The sequence below is a fragment of the Protomyctophum bolini genome (assembly GCF_963924005.1).
Source record: "Protomyctophum bolini genome assembly, chromosome: 20".
Taxonomy (NCBI): Eukaryota; Metazoa; Chordata; class Actinopteri; order Myctophiformes; family Myctophidae; genus Protomyctophum; species Protomyctophum bolini.
Window position 1 is genome coordinate 29,765,617 of NC_137881.1, and position 27,695 is coordinate 29,793,311.

Below are 27,695 nucleotides of genomic sequence, written 5' to 3' on the forward strand. Positions count from 1 at the left end.
ACACGATGTGTTAAATGATGTCCCCTTTTTGAAATTCCGTCACGATATGGCAGCCAAGTCCATGGACTTTTTAGAGCACTTTTAACAGTCTATGGACTTTTTATGTCCACGCGAGTGAGAACGCCATGTGGCTTATTATAAACACCTATTGTGGCTGGTTTTCGTTTTATATACAATAACACACTGCGTTCATGTCTCGTCGTAACGTAATAATGTAATAATATAATATATTAATAATATATAGTGGCAGTGAATCTCGCTTCACACAAGTGTGATTTTTGGATAGCGGGTGTGACTATGTTGATTGATGACCTGTTCCGATGCTGTAGTAAAAGTAGTCATCCTAATCCGTCCTCTCCTGTGTGTGTGTTTGTGTGTCTGTGTGTGTGTCTGTGTCTGTCTGTCTGTTTGCGTGATGTTTTGTTCCAGGTCTTCTCGGTCTTGGAGTCCACTTATCAGCACGACAGCCTCCGGTATCTCCTCGACTATTTCGTTCCGGCCAAACATCTCCTCCACAAGCTCCAGCAGCATGCCTGTGTGAGTTCCTACATTCCACAAGCACTCTGGATTTCAGAACACACGCACGCACGCAATCACACACACGCACGCACACACACGCACGCACGCACGCACGCGTCGCACGCCCACGAACGCAAAGAATCACAATCACTTTATTTGGCACGTGTGCAATGGATGAACGTTTAACCCATTCTGACCGGGAACCCATTTTGGTGTTAGCACTATGTTATGCTTTAGCTATTGAAAAATAGCAGATCTACAAGCTCATAGCGCGCCACCGAGTGGCGCGCTACGAGCTTGTAGGTCTGCTATTTTTTGAAAAATCGAAGAACGACTGACATTTTTAGAATCTGATCTCAGGTCAGAATGGGTTAATCAGACCAGTTGTGTGTCCAGTGGAAACCTCGTATGAATCTGATCTCAGGTCAGAATGGGTTAAAGGATTCTTCAACCACTTATTTTATACTTTACCGTACGACGGTGTCGACCACTGTGAACATTATCCGATCTACAAACTCACAGTGTGTCGTATCGGGGACATGTTGTATAGATGTTAGACGTTATAGCCATCGTTGTTTTTTATTTTATTTTGATAGACTTGCTTGTTTCACCCTGACCGCACACACTGACGCGATGCATTTTAACCCATTCTGACCTGAGATCAGATTCATAGGCTACGAGGTTTCCACTAGGACACACACTGGTCTGATGAACCCATTCTGACCTGAGATCAGATTCTAGAAAATGTCAGTCGTTCTTCGATTAAAAAAAAAATAGCAGACCTACAAGCTCGTAGCGCGCCACTCGGTGGCGCGCTATGAGCTTGTAGATCTGCTATTTTTCAATAGCTAAAGCATAACATGATGCTAACACCAAAATGGGTTCCCGTTCAGAATGGGTTAAATGCATGCACTTTTTTTGGGAGAGCATTTTTGAATAGATATACTACTGTATGCTTCTGGTGGTTAAAGACGTGGTGACAAATTAAAAAAAGCACACTTTTAGAGCATATCTGTGGTCATAATATATGGACATTTCAAAATAGGATAATATATAACGCACATCCTCCGATCCTGGTGCCGAGCCCAAACTGTTAAACTAACAGATAATGTAGACAAAAAGGCAAGGGGCTCGCAACTCACTTTGTATAAGGTTATACTTTCATTCACAATTTACAATTTAGCAGACGCTCTTTGATCCAGAGCGACTTACGTTGTTTAAGCAAAAACAAAAGCATGGCATACATCACATAATATAAAAAGTTGTATATCATGAATCATGTATAAAACTAAGAACGTAACAGTGGAGCTTGTAGATCTGCTATTTTTCAATACCTATACCGCACATGAATCTCACTCAGAGAACACGGCTTACACGTGTAACCTATACGTTTCTGTCTTGTCTATTTTACCGCTGTATAGTGCCGAAAACATTTTGGCTCGTCAGAAATTTGACAAATGAGTCAATGACGTCACATTGTAGGCTCTACCGAGCCGAAATAGGAGTATGAATCGCGCCTTAGTGACATCGGCGCAGAGACGTACGAACGAACAACCGTTGTTTCGCCGTACCCAAATCCTCAGTGTTCATTTATCCAATCGTGACTCGGAAGAGTGTATACGGAATGTAACCCAATGGACTCTTAACATTTGTACACGCTCAGAGTTAAATTAACATTGAGTCATTTGCTGTGTAATGACAGAAGTGATAAATCATGAAATTATACTTGGCCCGAAAGAAATTGATGCGCGTGGCCAAGTGGTTGGCCCAGTGCTTATAGCCTTTTAGAGAGACCATCTTGTAGTAGTGAAAAGGTCACAGTTTTGTCACAATGCAAGACACTCCGGGCTGTATTTTGCGTGTCTTTTAAGTACCAGGTCTTATTCCCTATAACTTGAGTAAACTAAAGACCTGGAGGCGTGGTCAATGCCATTTGGCTATTCTGAGTGGCCAAAGAGCATTGATCACGCCTCCAGGTCTTTAGTTTACTCAAGTTATAGGGAATAAGACCTGGTACTTAAGACACGCAAAATACAGCCCTCCATCTCTACTATAGCTACATGATACTGCACTTTAGAGGGCATAGCACGGGTCCACCCGGACCCGAATAACCCGAGATCCGACCCGAGAACCGAGCCGAGGTTCGGGTCGGGTGCAAAAATATTGACGTGCCGTCGGGCGATCGGGTCGGTTCCATTTCAAAGCTGGCGGAACTACTCGTTTCGGCGGCATCTTGAAATGCAGAATATAAATACCCGAAATAACCGCGAGGATCCGAGATTTATAAATGAAACCCTTTCAACTTTAAAAATAGGTTTAAAAAAATGGACATGCGTGCGTCGTTGTAATTATTACATTCTGAAGTCCATATTGTCTGTTGAACAGAGTCAACGAGGGCTGGGGGTCTCGTCATGCACCTCGACATGAGCGAGAGCGCTCTCTCTCTCTCTCTCTTTCGCTTGCACACACACACACACACACACACACACACACACACACATCTGACCTGAGATCAGATTCATACGCGGTTTCCGCTGGACACACACTGGTCTGATGGACCCATTCTGACCTGAGATCAGATTCTAAAAATGTCAGTCGTTCTTCGATTTTTCAAAAATAGCAGACCTACAAGCTCGTAGCGCGCCACTCGGTGGAGCGCTATGAGCTTGTAGATCTGCTATTTTTCAATAGCTAAAGCATAACATGATGCTAACACTTCACAATGGGTTAATGCAATCATGGCGGCCCCCTTCAGCGAGCGAGGTGAAACGCAAAGCAACAAGCAAAATGTGGGACTGGGACTATAACCTCGCGTCACCAGGCTTTCCACCTCGGAAGGAAAAATGTGGGACAGTTTTGTTGTGATTGTTGTCAACAGCTCTGGTAAGAATGTCGGTGCGCAAAAAATGCACTAAAGCCTATATGTACGTTTCCAAACCCCCCCCTCCTCCGCTGCGCTGTCTGGAGAGGTGGCGGGGTGCACGTTTCTCATAGATTCTGACCTGAGATCAGATTCATACGAGGTTTCCACTAGGACACACACTGGTCTGATTATAACCCATTATGACCTGAGATCAGATTTAAAAAAAATTGTTGTTCTTCGATTTTTCAAAAATAGCTAGACCTACAAGCTCGTAGCGCGCCACTCGGTGGCGCGCTACGAGCTTGTAGATCTGCTATTTTTCAATAGCTAAAGCGCGACATGATGCTAACACCGAAATGGGTTCCCGTTCAGAATGGGTTAATAAAGCATATAATATTGCAGAGAACAAACTATGGGTTTCCGGAATCTCGGATCGGATCAGCGCCGTTTTGGTCAAAACAGTTTAAAATCCTTCTCGGCTCCGTTTTTTCCGGACCGGATCCAAAAGTTTCGGGTCCGGTTTTCCGGGCCCCGGGGTGCGGGGTGCGGCCAATTAGAAGGTTTCTCGGATCCGGATCGGTTCGGTTCTGATATCACCGGGTCCGTTTCGCCGGACCGGGTCCAATTTCATGGACCCGTCCTCCCCTCTACTGCACACATGTCCTGGTGTTGATGTCTCTGAAAAAACACACCAAATCCCGGTTTCCTTTATATAGGCTGGCCTCGCCTGAATTAATTCTCAGCCGACTAACCACTTAAACCGCAGCAGTCCGTATTGTGAGGAAAGCTTTCGCAGTAAATAGCCGATCGGCAAGCTCACTAAAAAAAGATCGAGATCTATCACCTATATGCGATCTCCTTTATACATTTGACGAAGAATCGTGCAGCACTAGTTGGCTGTCCAATGGCATTTAGTTACTCTTGAGTTTTTGCTATCATCATTTTTCGACATCATGGTTTTCACAATGCCACGCCAGACTTTCTGGTCCTTCATTGCCATCCCCAGTTCCTGCTTTACTGATGCCCTGTGTCCCTATAGCGATGACATCAGAGGGAACGACAGTTTTCCAACTCTGGTCTGCTTTGAGGTCAGGACTCCAGAGAAGAAGGGAAGATATAACCTCATTGTCAGCTCTGTATAGCAGCAGTGGCCGGCAAACTGTGTTCTTCTGAATCGGAACTAGTGAAGAAACACGGGGGAAGGTTGCCGTATATATTAGAGAAGTCGATGGGTGGCTCTTCCGAGAGAGATTTTGCGCTCTCATTAGAAGGCGGGTGTATAAGTGCCATCCAGCCGTTTCCCTATAGTGTCTTTGAAAGTGTCCATGTCTTGGAGTCATTTGGAGAGTAGTAAGAGAGAGTAGACAAGAGAGAGACTTTAACCGAATCTATGCCATGAGGAACGCGGGGGATTCCGTTCTATAATCTCCACAAAACCGGGCTGTGCCAGAACGTGAATATCCGTCTTTACTTGCGCAAGCAGAGCGCGCAAATAATCGTTTCGCTTGGTCTCTTCGAAGTGAAGACAAGTTTTCTTCAACGGTAAATCTGTGCCTGGTTTGCTGGGACTAGTTACAACATTACGTCATCCTTGAGAGAGTACATGGTGTGTATATGACGTAATGTTGTAACTAATTCTTCTCTTCGAAGTGAATGTTACAAGTTACAAGTTACAAGTTACAACATTACGTCATATACACACCATGTACTCTCTCAAGGATGACGTAATGTTGTAACTAGTCCCAGCAAACCAGGCACAGATTTACCGTTGAAGAAAACTTGTCTTCACTTTTTGGAACCAAGTAACCACAGTATACTGCTAATCAAATTACAACTACATACTCTGTATGTAGTTACTTGCGCAAGCAGAGCGCGCAAGTAATCGTTTCGCTTGGTCTCTTCGAAGTGAAGCCAAGTTTTCTTCAACGGTAAATCTGTGCCTGGTTTGCTGGGACTAGTTACAACATTACGTCATCCTTGAGAGAGTACATGGTGTGTATATGACGTAATGTTACAAGTTACAAGTTACAAGTTACAACATTACGTCATATACACACCATGTACTCTCTCAAGGATGACGTAATGTTGTAACTAGTCCCAGCAAACCAGGCACAGATTTACCGTTGAAGAAAACTTGTCTTCACTTTTTGGAACCAAGTAACCACAGTATACTGCTAATCAAATTACAACTACATACTCTGTATGTAGTTGTAACTAGAACAACTACATACAGTCTGTGCCTGGTTTGCTGGGACTAGTTACAAGTTACAAGTTACAACATTACGTCATATACACACCATGTACTCTGGTCCCAGTTCACAACGATGACGTAATGTTGTAACTGGTCCCAGCAAACCAGGCACAAACCTACGGTTGAAAAAAACTTGGCTTCACTTTTTGGAACCAAGTAACCACAGTATACTGCTAATCAAATTACAACTACATACTCTGTATGTAGTTGTAATGTGATTTGTAATTTGTAAATCTGTGCCTGGTCTGCTGGGACCAGACTGAGATGTGATACTGAGATGTGATACTTTCCAGCGGTCGAAAGTACTTGCGCGCTCTGCTTGCGCACTAGTAGGCCATTTATGGCCTACTAGTGTGCAACAAGCAAGTATGCACTCGGCAGAGTGCAGTTCTAGTTCTTTAATGTCATTTAATCCAATAATTAAAAGTTTTTTTTTTTTTTTTTTTTTTTTACTCATATGTTAGACAGCCTCTACACGGATCCGACACACGCGCGCACGCTTATTTGTCCTTTTACTGCTCCAAATGAGACAATCTGGGGGTCTTTAGGATCTTATATAAAACCTCAAAACAAGCTACGCTATAGCGCTGATCAGAGCCATAGAGTATAGACAGAGTTACGACATTGAGGGGGCAGGAAACAGCCCCGGGTCACGTGGTACATGTACTCGCGCGAGCCCATATAGACTCCACTGCATTCCGTGAACTTCACAGTTGTCCCTTTTTAAAGGGACAAAACCAATAGAAGTCTATGTAGAAGAGATTGGACTCATGGCCCCATGAAGTGAATGGAGTTGTCGTAACTCTGTCTTTACTCTTATGGCTCTGACGCTGATGTTACCACTGGGCACTGCTGCCCCCTCCATGCCTAGTAATAGGGAATTTAAGCACGCATGCAGCCTTCCTCAGCGATTCAGACTCAGTCAGTTTGCAACGCTGAGGAATAAGGCCTGCGTGGCGAAATGCGTTCGTTTCTCTTAGGTGGACTGCTGCCGATTTGTGTTTTCAATGAAATATAGAAACTCAAACTTCATACAAGAGAGTGCGGATATTCCCCTTTTTCCATTGATCTTCAAGAATCTGCACCCATCGGCAACAAGAGACTAGCAACTTGACTCCCTGGGTAGAGCGCGCGCCTTCACCTATAACGGTGTTGTTGTTCTAGATTATACTGTAGAAACATAGGTTTTTCAGGAAGCTTGTCATGTTTTAGAAGACTTTCTTTTTTTTAAATTTCGACATCAGGCCTAAATGGGTTAAAAAGGATCCCCATTGGAGACGCATGAACGACGAGCCTCTAGTCTTCTTTTTTTTGTGAAATATGTTTTTATTGACCAGATTATAAATTATCACAAACATTATGAGATATGAAATACTTTTTTTTAAATGAAACAAAATGAAAGAAAAAATTAACGAGACAAAAAAAGAGAAAGAAATCCCTTAACATACTATAGCATGTTCTGAGGCTCTGAAGCTTCTCGATCTGCTGCCTTTTGATTTGAATCTTTGAAGTGACTCGAATCCTGAAAGGTAACTCACAGATATGTGAATGCAGCACCGTTCTTTATCGCACAAAAACAAAAAGAAATCGCTGTCCTAAAAATGTAGCAATTCAAACCTGTGGGAGTGCTTTCATAAAATATTACGGGGAATATGCGAGGGAATGAGCCTGTGTGGATTTGTTGCTGCTAAATAATGGCTGTTTTTTTCCATGCACGCGTGCATGCATGCATGCTTGTGAAGGGAACATACACAACATATGAGACCTGGACCTGTACTGTAAGCGTTTTACATTTTGTACTGTATGTCTGAAGCCCAACAACTGCCGATCCACAAGCTCATACGACGTGTCACGGCAGACCCGAATAGTTCTGATGATCCTCATGGGGGCTATCCGCAGCCCCCCCCCCCCCCCCCCCCCCCAGCGGTGAAAAAAATAAGTTGATGTTTCTCGCGTTTACACTGATATAATGACGTGAAGCTAGCGGAAAGGCATTTACGTGGATTTCATGTGTCCCGACCTAGACCTAGAATGCCTGTGATCATTTAATTATACTTCGTACTAGTCTATATATATATGATATATAAATGCCGAGTGCACTTGCACTTGTATGCCTATGCATGCATTCTAGAGGCAAGTCCCATAAGGAAACTGCCCCTGCAAGCGACACCTTTTTATTTATTTATTAGGATATTTCTATAGCATGCGCGATTGCGCTGCTCACTTGACAGCCTTCTCTAGGCTACTCGCAGTGCAACGCGTTGTGAGCTTGTAGATCGGCTCCCGTGGACTCGCGGTGCATGTTAAAAAACAAACTCACAATTATAATAAGAACATAGGCCTACACTTATCTGCATTCTGCACTGTACGAATCCAACGTTGTTTAGTGTTGTTTAGTGAGTCAGTTGTCAGTTCTCTGACTGTCGGTCTGTGTGTGTGTGTGTGTGTGTGTGTGGGGCGGACAGCAGCATGCGGCCGCTGAACCGAGTCCAATCTGGGTGAAATTTACATTGGAAAATTAATATAACGGCGCGGTGAGCCCGGCAAGGACAGAACACGGCGACGGCCCGATAAAAGTGCCGTTGGAATAGTAGCTTCTTCGGCAGGTTTAAGCGGCGACAGGCTGGCATCACTGGAGTGGAGAACTGTAGCTTCCTCTGTCTGGACGAAGCGACCCTTCTTAGCTGGTGGTGGTTTCATTGTGAATGAAGTAAGCATCACACTGACACTGTACTGTAGGCATATTTATACATACCTGGCTAGGTGAAAACAAAAGAAACCTGATTAGCATTTGAGTACTTGGTGGCCGCACCCAACCCATTTTAACACCTCTGAACAGCCAGTGGAGAGGTTCACATTTTCGGAATGGGTACATAGTATGCAGTCTGTGACAGAGTCAGAAAATCTGTAATGTAACTAATGTTAATATAAAATGTCCACGAAAATGTTCATGGGGGCTAAAAGGGGCTATTTAATTCTTCATGGGGGCTATAGCCCCATAGCCCCCACAGACTCGACGTCGTTGTGTCACGGTGCCACGCGTTGTGTGAGCTTGTAGATCAGCAATGTTTTGGTGCACACCAACACCAAAACTATAGGAGGACCGGAAAAAACGGTCTTCACAATGTCTATTTTATAGATTTTCTGCTATACTTGTGGGGACATTTGGTCCACACAAGTATAGCCACACACACACACACACACACACACACACACACACACACACACACACACAGTCATACACACACACACACACACACACACACACACACCAGAGGCATTGCAATGGGGCAAACTGTGTTTCATTGTTGCTGAGTGAGGCTGCCGTGGACGAGAGTTGAGACTGTGTGAGTCATGACAATAATTCTTTCCATATGTGTATGTGTGACTGCTGTGCAGAGAGAGAGAGAGAGAGAGAGAGAGAGAGAGAGGGAGCGAGAGAGAGAGAGAGAGAGAGAGAAGGAGCGGGGAGAGGAGGAGTAAAAAGAGAGAGAGAGAGAGAGACAAGGGGTGGGCGTGGGAGAATGATCGTGGCTTTCATTCTCTGTGTGTGTGTGTGTGTGTGTGTGTGTGTCTGCGTGTGTGTGTGTGTGTGTGTGTGTCAGAAAAAGAAGAGAGGCCTCAAGTTCCAGACTATAGTGGACCAATTGAGAAATGTTAGAGAAACGGAGGTGGGGTTGGGTGTGTGTGTGTGAGGGAGGAACACTGGGGGACATTGAAAGACAGACAGGGAGGCGTGGGTTGGGTTGGGGGGCCGTGTTGGTCTTTGACAACACATTTAGATTTAGTCGCAGTCATTTGAATACAATTCCATTCAGTATTAGTTTCAGATTTTAAGTCACCGGTTTTAGTTTTAGTTTAATATCATGTGATTTTTAGTCGACTAAAGTCTACAGTTTATTTTGTCAACGGATATGTATTTTGGCGGTGCCTTGATGGCATCGTAATGCCAAATGCAGAGCGCAAAGCAAAATGCACCACATCCAGTTAGTATACTGGATCTCTTCTCCACTACTCCCCTCCCTAACATTTTAGTGTATAGTTTTTTTATTTGTTGACGAAACTGTCAATATGTTTAGTCTTATAGTTTCAGTCATCATAGCTTAGTTTTAATTAGTTTGAATTTTTCCCATCCGTGGAAAAGGGCCAGTCGACGGACATTTCTTGTCGTAGTTTTAGTCGACAAAATCAGCACTATAGGGGGTTGTTGGGGTGCAGTTTTGTTATCAACATGGGGTTTGTGGGGGACCCCCCTCCTTGAGGGGGGTCCCCACAGCAAAATGATTTGTCGGTGAACAACCGAAATGGACCCTTGCGGATCTGCATATATAACTCTGAAAATGAACAATTTGGACATGTATGACAATATATATACACTATAGCTTCACAGAAACTGAACAACATCCTTCATGGGTCCATTTTTTGTTTTTGAACTCTGAGATGGATAGACATTGAGGATTTCGCCGTGCTAATAATATCAGACGAACGAAACGACGAAAACAACAAGAACAGGCGGAGAAAGAAAGTGGCCGATTATAGGGGCTAATGAGGGGAAGACATTGAAACAGCAGAGAGAGAGAGAGAGAGAGAGAGAGAGAGAGAGAGAGTGCAGGGAGTGATGAAAAAGGGAGGCTGAGCCAGGAATATAATCTGATCATGTCTCGTGAGTCTGGAGGGCACGCACGGGGAGGAGGGGGGGGGTTTGAGACGTGGAGAGGAGAGGAGAGGAGACTATAGGAGAGGCCCCTCCGCGTCAGCCCAGTGATTCTTCTGTGCGAACAGCTGAGACACAGCAGCAGCAATGGTGGCGTATTAGTAGAGCGTTTTAGTTGTCTTTATACAGCCACAGGGGGACGGGGAGACGCTTGCTTGCTTTGATGCGGGACAGGAGTATCGGGACCGCTTAAGGTGGGTGTATATAGCTTATGGATCAATGTTTGTTTGTTTGTTTGTTTGATCGTTGTTTTATGTACAGTGTATAGGTCAGCTATAACGCTATATTCCGTTGTGTGTGACCAACAGGGAGAATAGCTGCTCTCTAATACGGTTTAATACCAGCTTGCGGTGCGTCGCGACCACACCAAGCGAGGCATTAATAAACGAGCTCGCATAGATCTTTTATTTTCACTTTAGTTTCAAACCTTTTGGCACAATTTTGGCACAGACCTGCTAAAGTGGCCCCTCACTATAGTCCTATACCTCCTAACCTGGTTCTTTCATGACACTTGGAGGAACGTCTCTGTACTGTACTGTACTGTATTTTACTGTGTGTGTACAGTACGTATGGATGTTGTGTTCGGGGCAAGCCAGTGTTCACACAGCGTTATATTACAGCAGAGCAGTGTGAAGGGGACCGTGATGAGTTGTGTTTGTCCGTAAGCCAGCCCAGGGGCCTGCAGGTTTGTTTTTTCGGTGGGCCGGCCGGCCGGGCCGGCTCTGACAGCTCGACGTACTTTAATTCTTTCTACACGTTTCCACTAGTGCATGACTCATACTCAGCATGGCCTATTCTGCGGTTTTTATCTGCTGTCCTCGCGCTCTGTCATGCTAGCTAAGCAGTTTGACACTGACAGAGAGAGAGAGAGAGAAAGAAACATTGTATAACTCACTGTGCGTGAGTCATATGTCTATGACTTTTATTTCCACTTGTGTGGCAGGCAGGCAGGCAGACAGGCAGGCAGGCAGGCAGGCACACCCACGTGAGTTCTGTCTACCGCCGAAGAGTTTTATTACTGTTAAGACTAGAGTGAGTCTATAGCTGACTGTATGTGATAATTGCTCTTCATTGCCTATGGGGGGGGAAACAGTTCAAACGGTTCTTATATATATACGTTGCTCAGCACTTTTAAAACTTGGCCTCGAACTATTTCGGGGAGAGATTTTCAAAACATTTCAAAATGTCCACACATTTTTTTTAAATGAGCAGATCTACAAGCCATATGCGAGCATGGAGATACTGCGTGCCTTAATTATGGGTTACTTATACTATACATGTTAAATGTATAGATGCAGCGTATACCGTAGCAGCCATAGCTAAGTATTATAGCTATAGGGGCTATAGCTAGGATCTGCATTCATAACTATACATATCAGTCTAATTAGTTAGCGGTGCAATTATTCATCTCTGTTTCTCAGTTGTATATGACTAGTATAGTCTGTTTCTGTTCCTCTGTTCCAATTCCTTCACCTGCTGAATGAATGAATGAATGAATGAATGGGTGGATGACTGAATACTTCTTCAGCTGGGCCTTGACTCCTGAGAGAGAGAGAGAGAGAGAGGCTCTGTCAACAGTGAACAAATATGCTAACTGGTGAAATTGGGATGATTTGGGGAAAAGGAGAGCATGAATGAACAGAGGCTGCACGTGTGTGTGCGCGCGTGCGTGTGTGTGTGTGTGTGCATGCGCACGTGTGTGTGCGTCCATGTGTGTGTGTGTGTGTGTGTGCGCGTGAGCGTGCGTGTGTGTGCGCTCGTGCATTTGTGTGTGTGTGTGTGTCCTGCCTGCCTAAACTGTGATGACATCTGTGTCTCACAAATTAACTTTTAACTATAGTGGGGGGTTGTTGTTGTTGGGCTATATTCACAGGCTTCTAAAAGAAAATGTGTGTCGAGCTCCTATTAAATAACCCCATTCGGTGTCCCTATTTTGGGCATGTTTCATTATACAGTTGAAAAGTCTCAAAAATAGCCTATAGGTCTATATATATGCGTAATTTATATTCATGGTGGTGCGGCTGAAAATAGCAACACTCTCCATTATGCATCACTGTCTGTTGTACAACAACGTATCAGGCTTATTAACCCATTCTGACCTGAGATCAGATTCATACGAGGTTTCCACTGGGGACACACACTGGTCTGATGAACCCATTCTGACCTGAGATCAGATTCTAAAAATGTCAGTCGTTCTTCGATTTTTCAAAAATAGCAGACCTACAAGCTCGTAGCGCGCCACTCGGTGGCGCGCTATGAGCTTGTAGATCTGCTATTTTTCAATAGCTAAAGCATGACATGATGCTAACACCAAAATGAGTTCCCGTTCAGAATGGGTTAAGGTCCTTGCAAGTATTGGCATCAACCAGACCTTCATAAGTTCAAGTAGGGCCTACTTCAACACGCAAGAAGATTTTGCACTATAGGGATGACTTTTTGGCCGATATTATCCGATTTTCCCAAATCGTACAACTCTTAATTTCCGATTCCGATATAACATATACATGCTGGCTTTTTTTTTTCTTCCACTAAGGCTAATGTCAGGTATAATAAGAACATCATCACAATATCTCCTCGTCGTGGAATTCCAATCCTGTCGATACTGTGTGTATATCAGTGGCGTATCCAGGAATTACGTTTTGGGCAGGCAAGATTATAATTGTGTTAATTGTCGTCTCCCCCCCTGCGCACAATCGTAGCACTAAAGGTTTTCAAAGAGATATACCTGCCAGACGAGTAGGATACAAAGAGATATACCTGCCAGACACCAGGATACAAAGAGATATACCTGCCAGACAGTAGGACACAAAGAGATATACCTGCCAGACAGTAGGACACAAAGAGATATACCTGCCAGACAGTAGGATACAAAGAGATATACCTGCCAGACAGTAGGATACAAAGAGATATACCTGCCAGACAGTAGGATACAGAGATATACCTGCCAGACAGTAGGATACAGAGATATACCTGCCAGACAGTAGGATACAAAGAGATATACCTGCCAGACAGTAGGATACAGAGATATACCTGCCAGACAGTAGGATACAGAGATATACCTGCCAGACAGTAGGATACAGAGATATACCTGCCAGACACCAGGATACAAAGAGATATACCTGCCAGACAGTAGGATACAAAGATATATACCTGCCAGACACCAGGATACAAAGAGATATACCTGCCAGACACCAGGATACAAAGAGATATACCTGCCAGACACCAGGATACAAAGAGATATACCTGCCAGACACCAGGATACAAAGGCTGAGGCATGCATTTTACATTCCAATGGGTGATTGAGGGTCGCGCTCTACCGCAACGGCCAATCAGCTGTCCACTAATAGTTCCGAGGTCTTGTTTTTTTCTCACTGTATGGATTTTGGCCAAGCAGAAAATGGATTTGGACAGGCGGGCCTAATTGTAGATACGCCTCTGCTGTGTATCGGCCAATAATATCAGCTCCCCCTAGCCCAGGCGGTGGCGTAACCGTCTGGGCCCCCCCCGACTGGTAATCCAGTCTGGCAGTGTGGCCGCGGGTTCGACTCCCGAGCCCCGACACGGCCTTTACTGCATGTCTTCCCCCCCCCCCATCTCTCTCCCGTTTCCTTTCAGCCTATATACTGTCTGTCCCTTCAAATAACCAATAAAAGGCGTAAGCCGCAAAAAAATATATATATATACATATCAGCTACCCGATATTATCGGACATTTCTTGGACACGACATTTACATTTCCTTCTCTGTTTTCCATTCGACCCTCTCTCTCCGTCTCTCTCAGTCTCAGTACCTGGGCTGCCTGTTCCTCCACTCCGGCTGGCCCCTGTGTCTGGGAGAGAAGGTATATATTATGTATAGTTTATATGTATAGTTTCATTATATATATAGATATTCCACTGTTACTTTCTTAGCTTACGCATGTTTCATGATAAATGCTTTTTTTTGTTCTTGCTTAATGTAAGTCGCTCTGGATTAAAGGGACACTTCACCCTTTTTGCAAAAGAATATATGTTAATGACGTTTAGGAGCTTTAGAACACTTTCCTGGGGGTCTTTATGTGTGTAATATGTGGTTTTAGATATTTTAGATTGTAGCAGTGAGCCTGTTGTCTCTGATTTCATGGACACTGGGCTCACTTCCTTCCTGGACTACATGTTGTCTCAGTAAGACAGCTCTCCCCCTATCCACAAGGAGGAGCAGTGCACCAAATAATTATGGGAATTGTAGTCCAGGAAGGTAGTGAGACCAGTGTCCATGACATCAGATACAACAGGCTCACTGCTACAATCTAAAATATCTAAAACCACATATTACACACATAAATACCCCCAGGAAAGTGATCTAAAGCTTCTAAACGTCATTAACATATATTTTTTTGCAAAAAGGGTGAAGTGTCCGTCTGCTAAATGCCCTAAATTGTAAATCGTATAAATTGAAGGTGGTGGTGCAGCTCTCCACCCTGGACTGGCGGCTCCTGCGCGCCACCGACTTCTACCTGCAGGTGGTGCCCTTCTCCACGCGCTGCCCCCGGCTGGCCCTGAAGTGCCTGGCCCCGGGGGGCCGCACGGTCCAGGAGATCCTGGTGCCCGAGTCGCAGCACCCCCTGGTGTTCACCACCGAGTGGCTGCACAGCGTCAACAAGGAGCGCGGGCACAAGAGAGAGGGTGAGGAGGGGAGGCCTTTCGTTTTCATTCATCCATTTTCGGGGGCCGGGGAACCCCTTTTGGTGTTAGCATTATGCTATGCTTTAGCTTTTGAAAAATAGCAGATCTACAAGCTCATAGCGCGCCACCGAGTGGCGCGCTATGAGCTTGTAGATCTGCTATTTTTGAAAAATCGAAGAACGACTGACATAGAAACATAGCTTTTTCAGAAAACTGTCAGGATGTAGAAGACATTTTTAGAATCTGATCTCAGGCCTAAATGGGTTAATTTCCCCCCCTCCCCTTTTTGTGGCTTTCGCCTTTATTTTATATTTTTTCATAGAGGGATAGACAGTAGGCTGGCAGGAAATGGGGGAGAGAGATGGGGGGTGACACACAGTAAAGGCCGTCGGGATCGGGAGTCAAACCCGCGGTACACTATACCAGCCAGGGTGCCTGGACTGCTGAGCCATGGCCCAGGCTTTTGGACTCTTTCTTACTGTATATTCATTATTCACACTTTTATTCAGCCTTGTAGGCAAAGTATACATTTACTGCATCGAAATATCTTTCACACAATTTTATATTGAAAATAGCACGTCTCCCAGTTGAGGTTGTAAACAGGCTATAATTATAGTGTAAAATGATGCTTATTTCAGCCTGAAATGATTAAAACCTATAGGAAAAGACAACTTATCAGCCATATCACTAAACATTACGACATCCAAAAATCCCAGATGGTATATCTAGTGTCATATATCACCATGTGGGATATTGTCTCGATTCCAATTAACAAGTTTCAAAACGCGTCGTTTAATGCCGCGTTTCGAGCTCGCATGTCCGCTATATACTTTTGACGCTTTTGAAAGAGCTTTGTGTGGAGAACGGAGATCGGAGTCCTACACTAAACCCAAGCGTTTAGGTTTTAAACAGTTTTAAACACAAAATTTGTAACACTTTTTAAACGTGTCACAGTGTCAAACGTGTTTAGTTTTTACAATCAAAGTCAGTCATATAGGTGTTTAGAATTTGAACACTAGGTGTTCTCGTGAGGTGTTTGAGTGAACTCGTGTTCTACTGTATTGTATGAATATTAATAAACACTTGGCATTTTATTATTAAACACATGGTGTTTAGGTTTAAACGCGTCACATGTTCCAGGGATTTACAGTGTACTGTATATATTATATAGTATGACGGGAAAAAAACGTATTCTCTCTCTATATTCCTCACAACCTTTTTATCTTTTGTGTACATCTTCCACCCCCCCCCCCGAACCACCACCCGCCACTGCAGTCGGAGGAGGCCTGGACACCTGCCTGGTCAGCACGTGCGACGGCATCGCCCGCCTCCCCTGGAAGGAGGTGGTCTACCCCAAGTTCATCCACGACCCCACCACCACGGCGGCCGTGCCGGACGAGCACATGTCCGCCGCCGACGGCGAGGGGGACGTGCAGGGGTCCCGCCTGCCCAGCGAGGGCGGCACCGGCAGCAGCCTGGGGGTGGGCTGGGGCGGCTCGTCCTCCGGGGAACTAGACTCCTCCTCCTGGTCCTGGGACGATGAGGACTCAGACGAGGACCTCCTCCGGCCGGACGACTCCTCCTCGCAGAGGCGGAGGCGCAGCGAGGACGGCCTGGGGCGCATGGGGAGGTTAACGCCGTCCGTGTCGTGCCACCACCACCACCACCACACGACGACGGGGAGGGACGGGGGGAACTACGTGGAGCTCCTGGAGCCGCGGGGGGGTCCCGACGGAGGGGCCGACCCCCTCCGGGGTCGGGAGAGGTACCTGGAGATGCACGGCATCTGCAAGACCAAGACGCTGCCGCTGCTCTGCCGCCACCGGAGCAAGGCCGTCAAGCTGCGCCATCATCATCACACGCGCCACGCGGGCAAGGCCTGGGGCTACGGGAGGCTGCTGGACGGCGGTGGCGGCACGGGAGGCTGTCGCGCCATCCCGGGCAAGAGAGACGCCGTGGCGGCGCCCTCCTCCTCCTCCTCCGGGCCCCCCCCCCCGCCGAGGCCGCCGAGGGTCTCCACGACGGCCTCGAGGAATACGAGCAGGTCGTGTTCCTCGTCTCTCCACGACTCCGACGAGGGAAGTAAAACGGTCGGAGGAGGAGGAGGAGGCCCGGAAGGCCTTTATTTCGAAGGTCCCTCCAAGGAGAGGAGACCCGGGGTGGGCCGGGAGAACGCGCCCACGCTGCCGTGCAGGGGGGACGGCGGCCGCCGCGGAAGCGCCGACAGCCTCATGGCCGCGGCGGCCCGCAATAAAGCACGTGGCGTGGAGGGCCAGTCGGACCACAGCTCCCAGTCCGACTCGGTGTTCGAGGAGGCCGACGATAATAAACCACTGAACGGAGGAGACGGCGATGCCACTACTACTACTACTACTACTACGCCCATTTTAGACCAGCCGGAATGTGGACTAATAAACACGTTTGTCGGCGCAGCGCCGGGAAGCGAAGGGAATACCGACGACGTCCCGTTGCAGGTCACTGGATCTACCGTGACGCGGGGGGGGTCTCAGTGCGGTATAAGCGAAGGGGAGTCGGGGGGTGACCCCCCCGCGGAACCTTCTGGACCGGGTGGTGGTGCCGGTTCGGACTCGAAAGACACCTCGCTAGAGGAGGAGAAGGTAGAAGGAAAGTCGGAAGAGCGAGTGTGTCCGAAAGGAAAGGAGGTCAAAGCGGCAGGATGCAGAGCACCGAGGTACGCCTCACGCACGCACGCACACACACACACACACACACACACACACACACACACACACACACACACAATCCATTTTGAAGTTTTGTACGGAATGTGGTGTAACGCTTGCTATGTAAAATTGATCGGCGTTGCACATTACATCACATGTGGTCACTCAGAAGAAGATAGCAAAGCACTGGGAAACCCCTTTTCAGTTATACAGTGCAAAAGACAAATGTGAAACTAATGTCATTTCTTACTTTCCATTTACTGTAGGAATACGACATATGGCCGACCGTGCATTATGGTCTCGATTGAGTGCATTTCTTTCTCCGACTCGTTTAAAACACACGCGGCTGACAGTTAAGTTGCCTGTTTGTTCGGCCCCGCGTGCGGCTAAAACGCATACATTGGAACTTCCACAAAACTTCAGACAATATGTTTCCCAAAAAAATGCACGTTATTGTGCTATAAATTTGACAAACCCGCAAAACGCTAATAACAGCCCCAGAGAAATGACCACTATAGCCTTGGCTATAATAGCCCGGGGTTAGTATTGTGTTACCTTTGATCAAATCACTTTTTTTTAATAGCCGGTGCAGTCATCTCAATGCAAACATCTGCACTGTGTTATATATTGCACTATATTGGAACACTAAATAAAGCCATCACGGGAACGGAATCGGAGGTGACACAAAGTTGGCTTGTTAACATTTCTGGGAAATGGCGAGGAAAATGTATATATACGCGCTGCTAAATCAAAGCAGAAGTTCAGTTGGGCTTGTTAATAATAAGGTCCAGTACGGTGGAAAGTACCTGTCGATGTTTCAATAATTTAAACCAGGGGTTCTTCTACGTTTTTCAGGGGCCAAGGACCTCTTAGCTGAGAGAGACATGAAGCAGGGACCCCCCCCCCCCACCACTATAGGCTAATATTGGATTCATGTTAAATGTGTGTTTTCAGACATTTAACTTTGTAAACTTGACCTTTTGCCCTCTGTACATGCTCTGCTGTTTTTTGTCCCCCTCTCTACACCGAACCTCTTTGCCGAAAATACTGCTATTGAAATCTGCTATACTTTCGGTTAATGTTCCCCCCCCCCAGAATACGGATGTGTAAAGTCCCTTCCTTTCACACGAAAGATTTGGCGATTTATACTCTGTTTATTTTGCAAATTACTTTGAATAATATTCAGAGTATTGCTTGAAACATACAAGTCCTGGTAATGTGTATGTATACATTGTGTGCTTCTTCAACCATTCTGGGCGGGAACCCCTTTTGGTGTTTTAAGCATTACGTTATACTTTAGCTATTGAAAAATAGCAGATCTACAAGCTCATAGCGCACCACCGAGTGGCGCGCTACGAGCTTTTATAGGTCTGCTATTTTTGAAAAATCGTGAAACTGCACAAATCTTGCACAATGCGCAAACCTTTGAAAATTGAACATATTCTTTCAGAAGACTTTTTTTTTTAAATTTCGACGTCAGGCCTAAATGGGTTAAAGCTTTGGTCAAACATTTGCGTCAGAATAGAGCCTCTGAACGTTGGGCCAATCTGTCTGATGAATGCGTCCGCTTTCTGACCATTTCCCATAACCCATTCTGACCTGAGATCAGATTCATACGAGGTTTCCACTGGACACACACTGGTCTGATTAACCCATTCTGACCCGAGATCAGATTCTAAAAATGTCAGTCGTTCTTCGAGTTTAAAAAAAATAGCAGAACTACAAGCTCGTAGCGCGCCACCGAGTGGCGCGCTACGAGCTTGTAGGTCTGCTATTTTTCAATAGCTAAAGCATAAAATGGGTTCCCGTTCAGAATGGGATAATATCGTCTGGGGCCGTGAGCCCGGTGGGCAGTGCCAACAATGTGCCGTTCTTTTTTCCCCGGATGTGTATAGTTTGTTTGACTAGCACTATTTTTAGAATTGAGGAATGCGCGCAGTGGCAGTGCACCCAACTTCATGATAACATACACGTGGGATGTATTAAAACAAAAACATTATGCACGCGAACAGCGACACGAAAACATCACGAGAGTGCACCTTGACAAGCGTGACAACATCACGTTACCGTGAGTGCCGCGCTACGAGCTTGTATAGGTCTGCTATTTTTGGAAAATTCGAAGAACGACTGACATAGAAACATGGCTTTTTCAGAAAACTTTGGAAGGATTTAGAAGACATTTTTTAGAATCTGATCTCAGGTCAAAATGGGTTCAAAAATGTTCCAACTTGTTGACTCTTTTGAAAGCTTCCCCATAGAAAACACTGATAGAATCTGCAGCATTCAACACCACAAAAGGCTTTTTCAGGCTTTTTTTATTTATTCGTCAACATAATTATTATAAAATAAAATATCTGCTAAAACCGATTTGATACCGATATTGCATTTTTAACCCATTCTGGGAGAGAACCCCTGTTGGTGTTTTGAGCATTATGTTATACTTTAGCTATTGAAAAATAGCAGATCTACAAGTTCACAAGCTTCGAGCTTGTAGGTCTGCTATTTTTGAAAAGTCGTGAAAATGTGTCCTCAAATCTTTGAATATATATTCCTTCAGAGTTTCAGTTTTTAACTCAAATCTTTGATTCTGGGGGAGGGGGGGGGGGTCCATGGAACAACATATTTTCAGATGGGGGGGGTCGGCGGCGGCATATTACATATACGTTTTGGGGTTCTTGATATGAAATAATTTGAGAACCACTGATATACTGTAGAAAAAATGACATTTTAAAGAGACATTTCTTTAAATTTCGATGTCAGGCCAAAATGGTTTAATGCCAATATCGGCCAATACTGATGTGATGACCGATTAATTTCCCCTCTCTGTACCCTAGTAGTGTATTTACTGTACCTCTCTACAGACAAAACAACGGAGGCATTTCAAGTTCAAGTTCAAGTCTTCCTCAGCATGGCTGCAAAATAACAACAAGGCAACGCTAAGCGTATACTTGTATGTAAAACAGTCAACTATACGTGCAAAGCTATATTCATGTGCACACTTTTTATGTGCACAACTTTGAGTGATTACAGGTTTGGCTATAATGACTTTTAGACGTTTTTTAATACCAAATTGACCAAATTGGCATATATTCCGTAAGAAAGAAGAGGCAAACATTGTGAATATAGCCTATCTACAAGCTCACAGAGTCACAACCGCTCGCAGGGTGAGGTGTTGTGAGCTTGTAGTTTGACACGCCCTATTTTCACCAGTGCCCTTATCCCTAAACTTATCCCTTATCCCTAAACCGTTTTTCATCATTTTTGAGGATTTGAAAAAAATGAAAAAAACGATGGGTTATAGCCCATGTTTTTTGAAATTTTGAAAAAAAAAGTTATCCTCGTTTCTCATCATTTTGGACCATGGGCTATAGCCCATATCGTACGGCATACTATAGCACGCCGTTTTTCATCATTTTTGAGGATTTGAAAAAAATGACAAAATGAAAAAAACGATGGGTTATAGCCCATGTTTTTTGAAATTTTGAATAGATCAACTAGCCGATACGCAAGCTAACAATGTGTTGATGTAGATTGGCTATAGTTGAACAATTTCTTTATGTTTTTTCAAAATAGTAAAAAAAGGCAAAGTTTAGGGATAAGGGGTAAGGCAATGACAAAAATAGGGACCTTATTATGTAATGCCTTGTCAGGGTGGGGGGTCTCCAGTTCAAATAGGATTATTGGGGATGGGAGGGGTCCCCAGTTCAAATAGGATTATTTGGGGGGTCTCCAGTTAAAATAGGATTATTTGGGGGGTCTCCAGTTAAAATAGGATTATTGGGGATGGGGGGGGTCCCCATTTCAAATAGGATTATTGGGGATGGGGGGGGTCCCCAGTTCAAATAGGATTATTTGGGGGGTCTCCAGTTAAAATAGGATTATTTGGGGGGTCTCCAGTTAAAATAGGATTATTGGGGATGGGGGGGGGTCCCCATTTCAAATAGGATTATTGGGGATGGGGGGGGTCCCCAGTTCAAATAGGATTATTTGGGGGGTCTCCAGTTCAAATAGGATTATTTGGGGGGTCTCCAGTTAAAATAGGATTATTTGGGGGGGGTCTCCAGTTCAAATGGGATTACTTTGGGGGGGGGGGGGGGGTCCCCAGTTCAAATAGGATTATTTGGGGGGGTCCCCAGTTAAAATAGGATTATTTGGGGTGGGTCTCCAGTTCAAATAGGATTATTTGGGGGGGGTCCCCAGTTAAAATAGGATTATTTGGGGGGGGGTCTCCAGTTCAAATAGGATTATTTTGGAGGGGGTCGCGGCCTGACAAGTCTGGGAACCCTTAGCTCTAACGGTCACCTGGTGTGTTAATTGCAGGAGGAAGAGGAAGGGGAGGGGAGCCAAAGGGAGGGCCAGGTCCGGCGGTCGTCATGGCAACAGCCAGAAAGCTTCCAACAAACCACAGGCCAATAAAGCTGCTCGCTCCGCCTCCTCGGCCGCCGCCACGCTGCCAATCACAGAGGACGACCAATCGGAATGCACACAGCGGCACACGGCGCCGGGCGGGTCCGACGACAAAGAGAACGCTACGACGACGTCTAACGAGGGAGCTAACGAGGACAGTCGGCCTTCAGGTTTGATTCATAGTTTACAGTTTTTTTTTTATAAGAACACCCAATACCAGAGATGTCCCGATCACGTATTTATATCCAATATTTATATTTTTTATAGAACAACTTATGTTAAGCCTTGTGTTACAAAAGAAAATGTATCCAAAAGTGAGAGATCTTTTTGTGCACAGCTGCATTCTGGGACCTCACCGTTAGCTTTAGAAACGGATAGATTCATTGGTACTCCTGATTTTGAATTATCATATTTTTCATAATCTTCAAAGACTTTTAACTCGTACTTTATACTTTGACGTACAACGGCGTCACACAATAATACAAAAGATTTAGCTGATTTACAAGCTCACGATATGTCGCATCGCGGCCCCACTGTGAGCTTATGTGGATCTGCTATTTCTGTTTTTGAAATGAATTGAATAAAAAAAAAAATTGCCGGCCTGGGCCGTGGCTCAGCGGTCCAGGCACCTTGGCTGGTATAATCCAGTCTGGCAGTGTGGTCGCGGGTTCGACTCCCGATCCCGACGGCCTTTACTGCATGTCTTCCCCCCCTCCCCATCTCTCTCCCCATTTTCCTGTCAGCCTACTGTCTGTCCGTCCATAAAATATATAAAATAAAGCTGCTTGAAAATCTGGACAACATGTTGATCTACCTCTAGTAGCGACCGTAGTGAAAGCCCTGTGGCTGCCTCTAGGCTGCCTGTAAGCCAGTGGGAGACTATTAACCCATAAAACCCATACTCTGAGCCGTGAGCTGAGGCAGACACACTGATTATCATCATCATCATCATCATCATTTTTCGACCGCGGTCGAGATCATGGATTTCACAACAATGCCACGCCAGACTTTCAGGTCCTTCATTGCCATCCCCAGTTCCTGCTTACTGATGCCCTGTGTCCCTATATCTATGGCATTCAGTGAACGACAGTTCTATTACATACCTACTGACCGCCAGAGGCGGTGTTTTCAACACCTGGATATACATCGCGCGCACGCGCAGAGGTCGAATATTAATACCAAAAATGTCACTCGTGACCCCCTGTGGGCGTACCGATATAGGTGCCCAGTTCACAGGGTTCATCCTCTTTCATCTTTTCGCCTTCGCAAGTCGATTTATTTTGAGCTCCTGCTAGCCCTTCGAGGCTGCATACAGGGGCTCTCGACGCTGGCCATGCCTACGGAGCCTCTACGCAGGTCGTTGAAACTGAAACAGCTACGCTTTGTGTCTCGAAACCGACACGGTTGGAGCTGCCTGGTGCCCTCCAGAGACGCGTGGTTTGTTGTTTTTCATGACTGGGGATCCCCCCCCGTGCGTTCGGTAGGAGCCACCTTGCGTCCTCCAGAGGCTGCATGGCGGCGATAATTCCCCGCCGGGCTCCCTGGTCCAACTATTACGTTGGACTTTGTTTTCTACAGGTAAGTTGTGTTACTTTACTTGCCCGGCGGGCGCGCCTGCTACAGCGTTAGCTTCGCTTTGCTGTCTGGCGTTACATTGGGTTGGTGTCAGTGTTTGCTCGCTGAAATCCAACTTGTATGATTTGTTACAGTTGTCGGTGGCGGCAGGGGCCGTCCATCCTCCCGACTAATGCATTAAGGGTTAGCGGTTGTGTGTGTTCACTATTAACCAAGAGCTAACTTAATGCTTCGTGGTGCTGTTGTTGTGGTCGCGCAGGTTCGTCTCGACAGCGACCGCGGCGGCGCTTATTTGATTATTAATCAATACTCATGTTGAATGGCCGCACGATGCTAAATGAGCAACAGCAATGTTTTCTGCAAGAGGAGTGTGTTCGCTCTGTCGCAGATGTGCAATCTACCACATATATGTGGCGCTCGGTTGCGTTTGCAACGATGCCTACCAATAAGAGGTTTGTGTGGTCGTGACGTTAATGAGCGTTCCTCCCCAGACGATTTCTGGTTAAGGAACAAACTTTTTCAAAATGCAGGTCAAGTTGTAAACTCAGCTCAGTGCTGACTTGCTAGTTTGTTTTGCTCGTTATATCAAGCAGGAATATGACAATGTTGTCACTGTGTGTAGCGTGCTTAACGTCACTGCTTAACTTGAGTGTATACTGCTATCTGAGATACGCATAGTGTTTGTATCTCATAGCTTGAGTGTGATCCGCTCAGCTGCTTTTCGGGCAATACCCGTTTGTGCTTGGCAGTATAATTACTAATATAATGGTTCAAGCTTCTATCGCTTTACCATTGCGTGGTTATCAAACTACGCCTGCATAGTATTGGTAACTGACTCATTGTATGTCCTTTTGCAAGGCCTTCCTCAGCATTATACATGTACATAACATGTACTGATAACCAATAGGAATAATGCTGTGCTTATCCCTATTTGGACTAGTCCTCATTAGCTGGCTTTGCAGCGACTGCCCTGATCCTCCTCGGGGGCAAGACAGCAGAATACATTGACTAGTACATATGTCATGTACTTGATACTGTAGCTTGAGTGATCCATGCTTTTTGCTGCATTATCACTGACACTGGGGTTGTGTTTCGCTCCACTGCTGTCAGACTGTGTGCTTGGAACTGGCTTGAGTGGCCTTCGCTCTTCGCCATACATAGTATTGTTGACTTACTGTGTGTACTGATGGTCATCTTTCACTAGCACCGAGGGCATATTCCGCCCCGCCACTATCATATTGTGCACTTGACACAGGCTTGAGTGATCCCCGCTCTTCGCCATGTCGGTATAGTACTAATGACATACTGTGTACAGATGCTTGGCTGTGTTATCACGGGCATTGAGAGTGTGTTTCATTCTGCTGCCTCCCACCGTATTACAGCGTGAAGGCTGCTGGTGTGAATACTTTGTGGTATCCGGTTAACTCATTCAACGCCAAGTGCTGAGTTAACTTAAATTCTTATTAATTGCCCTGTACTAATTGGCATTAATATAGGCTTTGAGAGTGCTTTACGCTCTGCGGCCTGCCACTGTGTCTCAGCATGAAGGCTGCCATAGTGCCCACATAGGCATTAAGAGAGTGTCCCTCGCTCCGCTGCCTGCTGTCGTGGTTCAGCGTGGGAACTACTGTCACGGTGTGCCATTGACTAGTATAAGCACTGAGTGTGTCTCGCTCCACCGCTTCATCTAGTATAAACACTGTGCCCATATAGGCATTAAGAGTGTCCCTCGCTCCGCTGCCTTGGCAACTGTCACGACGTACCGTCACCTAACACAAGCACTGAGAGTGTGTCTCGCTCCACCGCTATTGTCATAGCTGGATAGTATATTGATTACTTCCTACTGTTGTTTCACAACGTGTGTTTGTGCTAACGTAGCAACGAGAGTGTCCCTCGCTCCTCCGCTATCGTTGTAGCTGGATAGTATTTTGATTACGTCCTACTATTGTTTGTCAACGTGTTTAAAGCCGGCGCCGCACGTTTGCGTGCTGTGTTTGTGCTGCTGACGTGAGCAACGAGAGTGTACCTCTGCCGCCTGCCACTGTATTTCAGCAAGGCCTGCTACAGTGTGGTTATATTTTGGTTGTATTGGTTAACCCATTCAACGCCGAGGGCTGATTTGATTTATTTAATTAATATAACTCATTCAGTGCCGTTTCGGTGTAGTGCCCATATAGGCATTAAGAGAGTGTTCCTCGCTCCGCTGCCTTGGCAACTGTCACGGCGTACCGTCACCTAACATAAGCACTGAGAGTGTGTCTCGCTCCACCGCTTCACCTAACACAAACGCTGAGAGTGTGTCTCGCTCCACTGCGTTATCTAACATAAGCACTGAGAGTGTGTCTCGCTCCACCGCATCACCTAACACAAACGCTGAGAGTGTGTCTCGCTCCACTGCGTTATCTAACATAAGCACTGAGAGTGTGTCTCGCTCCACCGCATCACCTAACACAAACGCTGAGAGTGTGTCTCGCTCCACTGCGTTATCTAACATAAGCACTGAGAGTGTGTCTCGCTCCACCGCATCACCTAACACAAACGCTGAGAGTGTGTCTCGCTCCACTGCGTTATCTAACATAAGCACTGAGAGTGTGTCTCGCTCCACCGCATCACCTAACACAAACGCTGAGAGTGTGTCTCGCTCCATCGCGTCACCTAACACAAGCACTGAGAGTGTGTCTCGCTCCACCGCTTGCCATCATGGACAGCATCTGTACTGAATGCTCAGCCTTACTGAGTCTGGAAGATGGCCATGATATGTGCCCGGGCTGCCTCGGCATTGCCCATCTAAGACAGGCACTGACAGAGGAGGCCTGTACCAACTGTGCCAGCATGCCCTATGCGGCAAGAGTTGCGAGGCTGGCTGCAGTGGAGAATTTCTTTAGCAACACAGCTTGCTCAGTAATGCCCACCTTGAGCCCGGTGAGTGATCCCTGTAAGCGCAAGGGTGTGAGGGCAATGGCCAAGGGCTCAAAGAAGCCCAAAGTAGCCACTGTGGTTAAAGAAGCCACTGTCACCAGCGATGACCCCTTGGCCCACAAGGTGGACACGTTGGCCTCTGAATTTGCGCAGATTAAGGCCATCCTGCTCAATCTGCAGCCTGGTGTCCCTACCGCCGATACAATGGCTTCAGTGCCTCGGCGCCGGGGCGGAGATGACCTCTATGGTCATGCCAGGGAGGTCAGAGGGCGAGATGAAGATGCCATTTCCATCACAGCCTCTGACTCCCTCTTCACTAGTCTTGAGGACCAGGAAGAGGACGAGGGGGGGGCACATTCGCTCCACTGCTCAGAGACGAGTTCTCTGGCGTCGGAGGGGGATGCTGCTCGGATGCCTGGGGACGAAGTCTCTTTAACCAGGCAGACCATCCTGGTGGCGTTGTCACGGCTGGGGCTTGACGCCTCTGGGAATACAGCCCCAATTCAAAATGCCTTTTTTAAGGGCACTGAACAGCCGGCGCCCTTCAGTGTGCCTCCCTCTGCAGACTTCATAAGGGAACCCCAGTCTTCTTGGGGGGGACCCGAAGTCCAGGCCCCACGGGACTGCAGGGCCTTGTCAACCATGGAGGGTGCGGCCGCATTGGGTTTGGACCGCATGCCTCCAATTGGTGAGACCATTGCCTCTCTGGTAGTGTCCCCAGACGATGCCCTCAGGCCTGATGCTCGTTGTCCACGAGCGCAGTGCAGAGTCACGGACGACTTCCTGACAAAGAGCTACGACACAGCAGCTCGTATGGCGCGTCTCGGCAACTCCCTCTCACAGGCCCCACTTCCAGGGAAGTACAGTGGGACACTTAACACTCTGCCTGTCGTTCCAGGCCGGATGTTTGGGCCTGCTACCCAACAGACCTTGCAGCATAGTGCACGCTGAACAAGCAGCTTGGTTCAACTGAAGGTTTCTCCTTGATGCATGTTGTGACTGATGGTGGTGGTTTTCGCCTGATCCTCGATCTCAGACCTACCAGCTGCCTCTGGTCATGTATGCTGGGCACAGTGGATGTGCTCCAGGTGGTGCCAGAT

At 46.3% G+C, this 27,695-nt stretch overlaps 1 protein-coding gene across 1 annotated transcript in view; it reads left to right on the forward strand.

The window, feature by feature from the left end:
• The window catches only part of arhgef40 (Rho guanine nucleotide exchange factor (GEF) 40), a 124,498-nt gene that overhangs the window by 21,221 nt on the left and 75,582 nt on the right, over window positions 1-27,695 (forward strand). The window contains exons 3-7 of the mRNA XM_080792955.1: window positions 430-537; window positions 14,128-14,187; window positions 14,785-15,010; window positions 16,286-17,702; window positions 22,015-22,271. Coding sequence (XP_080649081.1) covers window positions 430-537; window positions 14,128-14,187; window positions 14,785-15,010; window positions 16,286-17,702; window positions 22,015-22,271 — 2,068 coding nt within the window. The remainder of the gene's footprint in view (window positions 1-429; window positions 538-14,127; window positions 14,188-14,784; window positions 15,011-16,285; window positions 17,703-22,014; window positions 22,272-27,695) is intronic.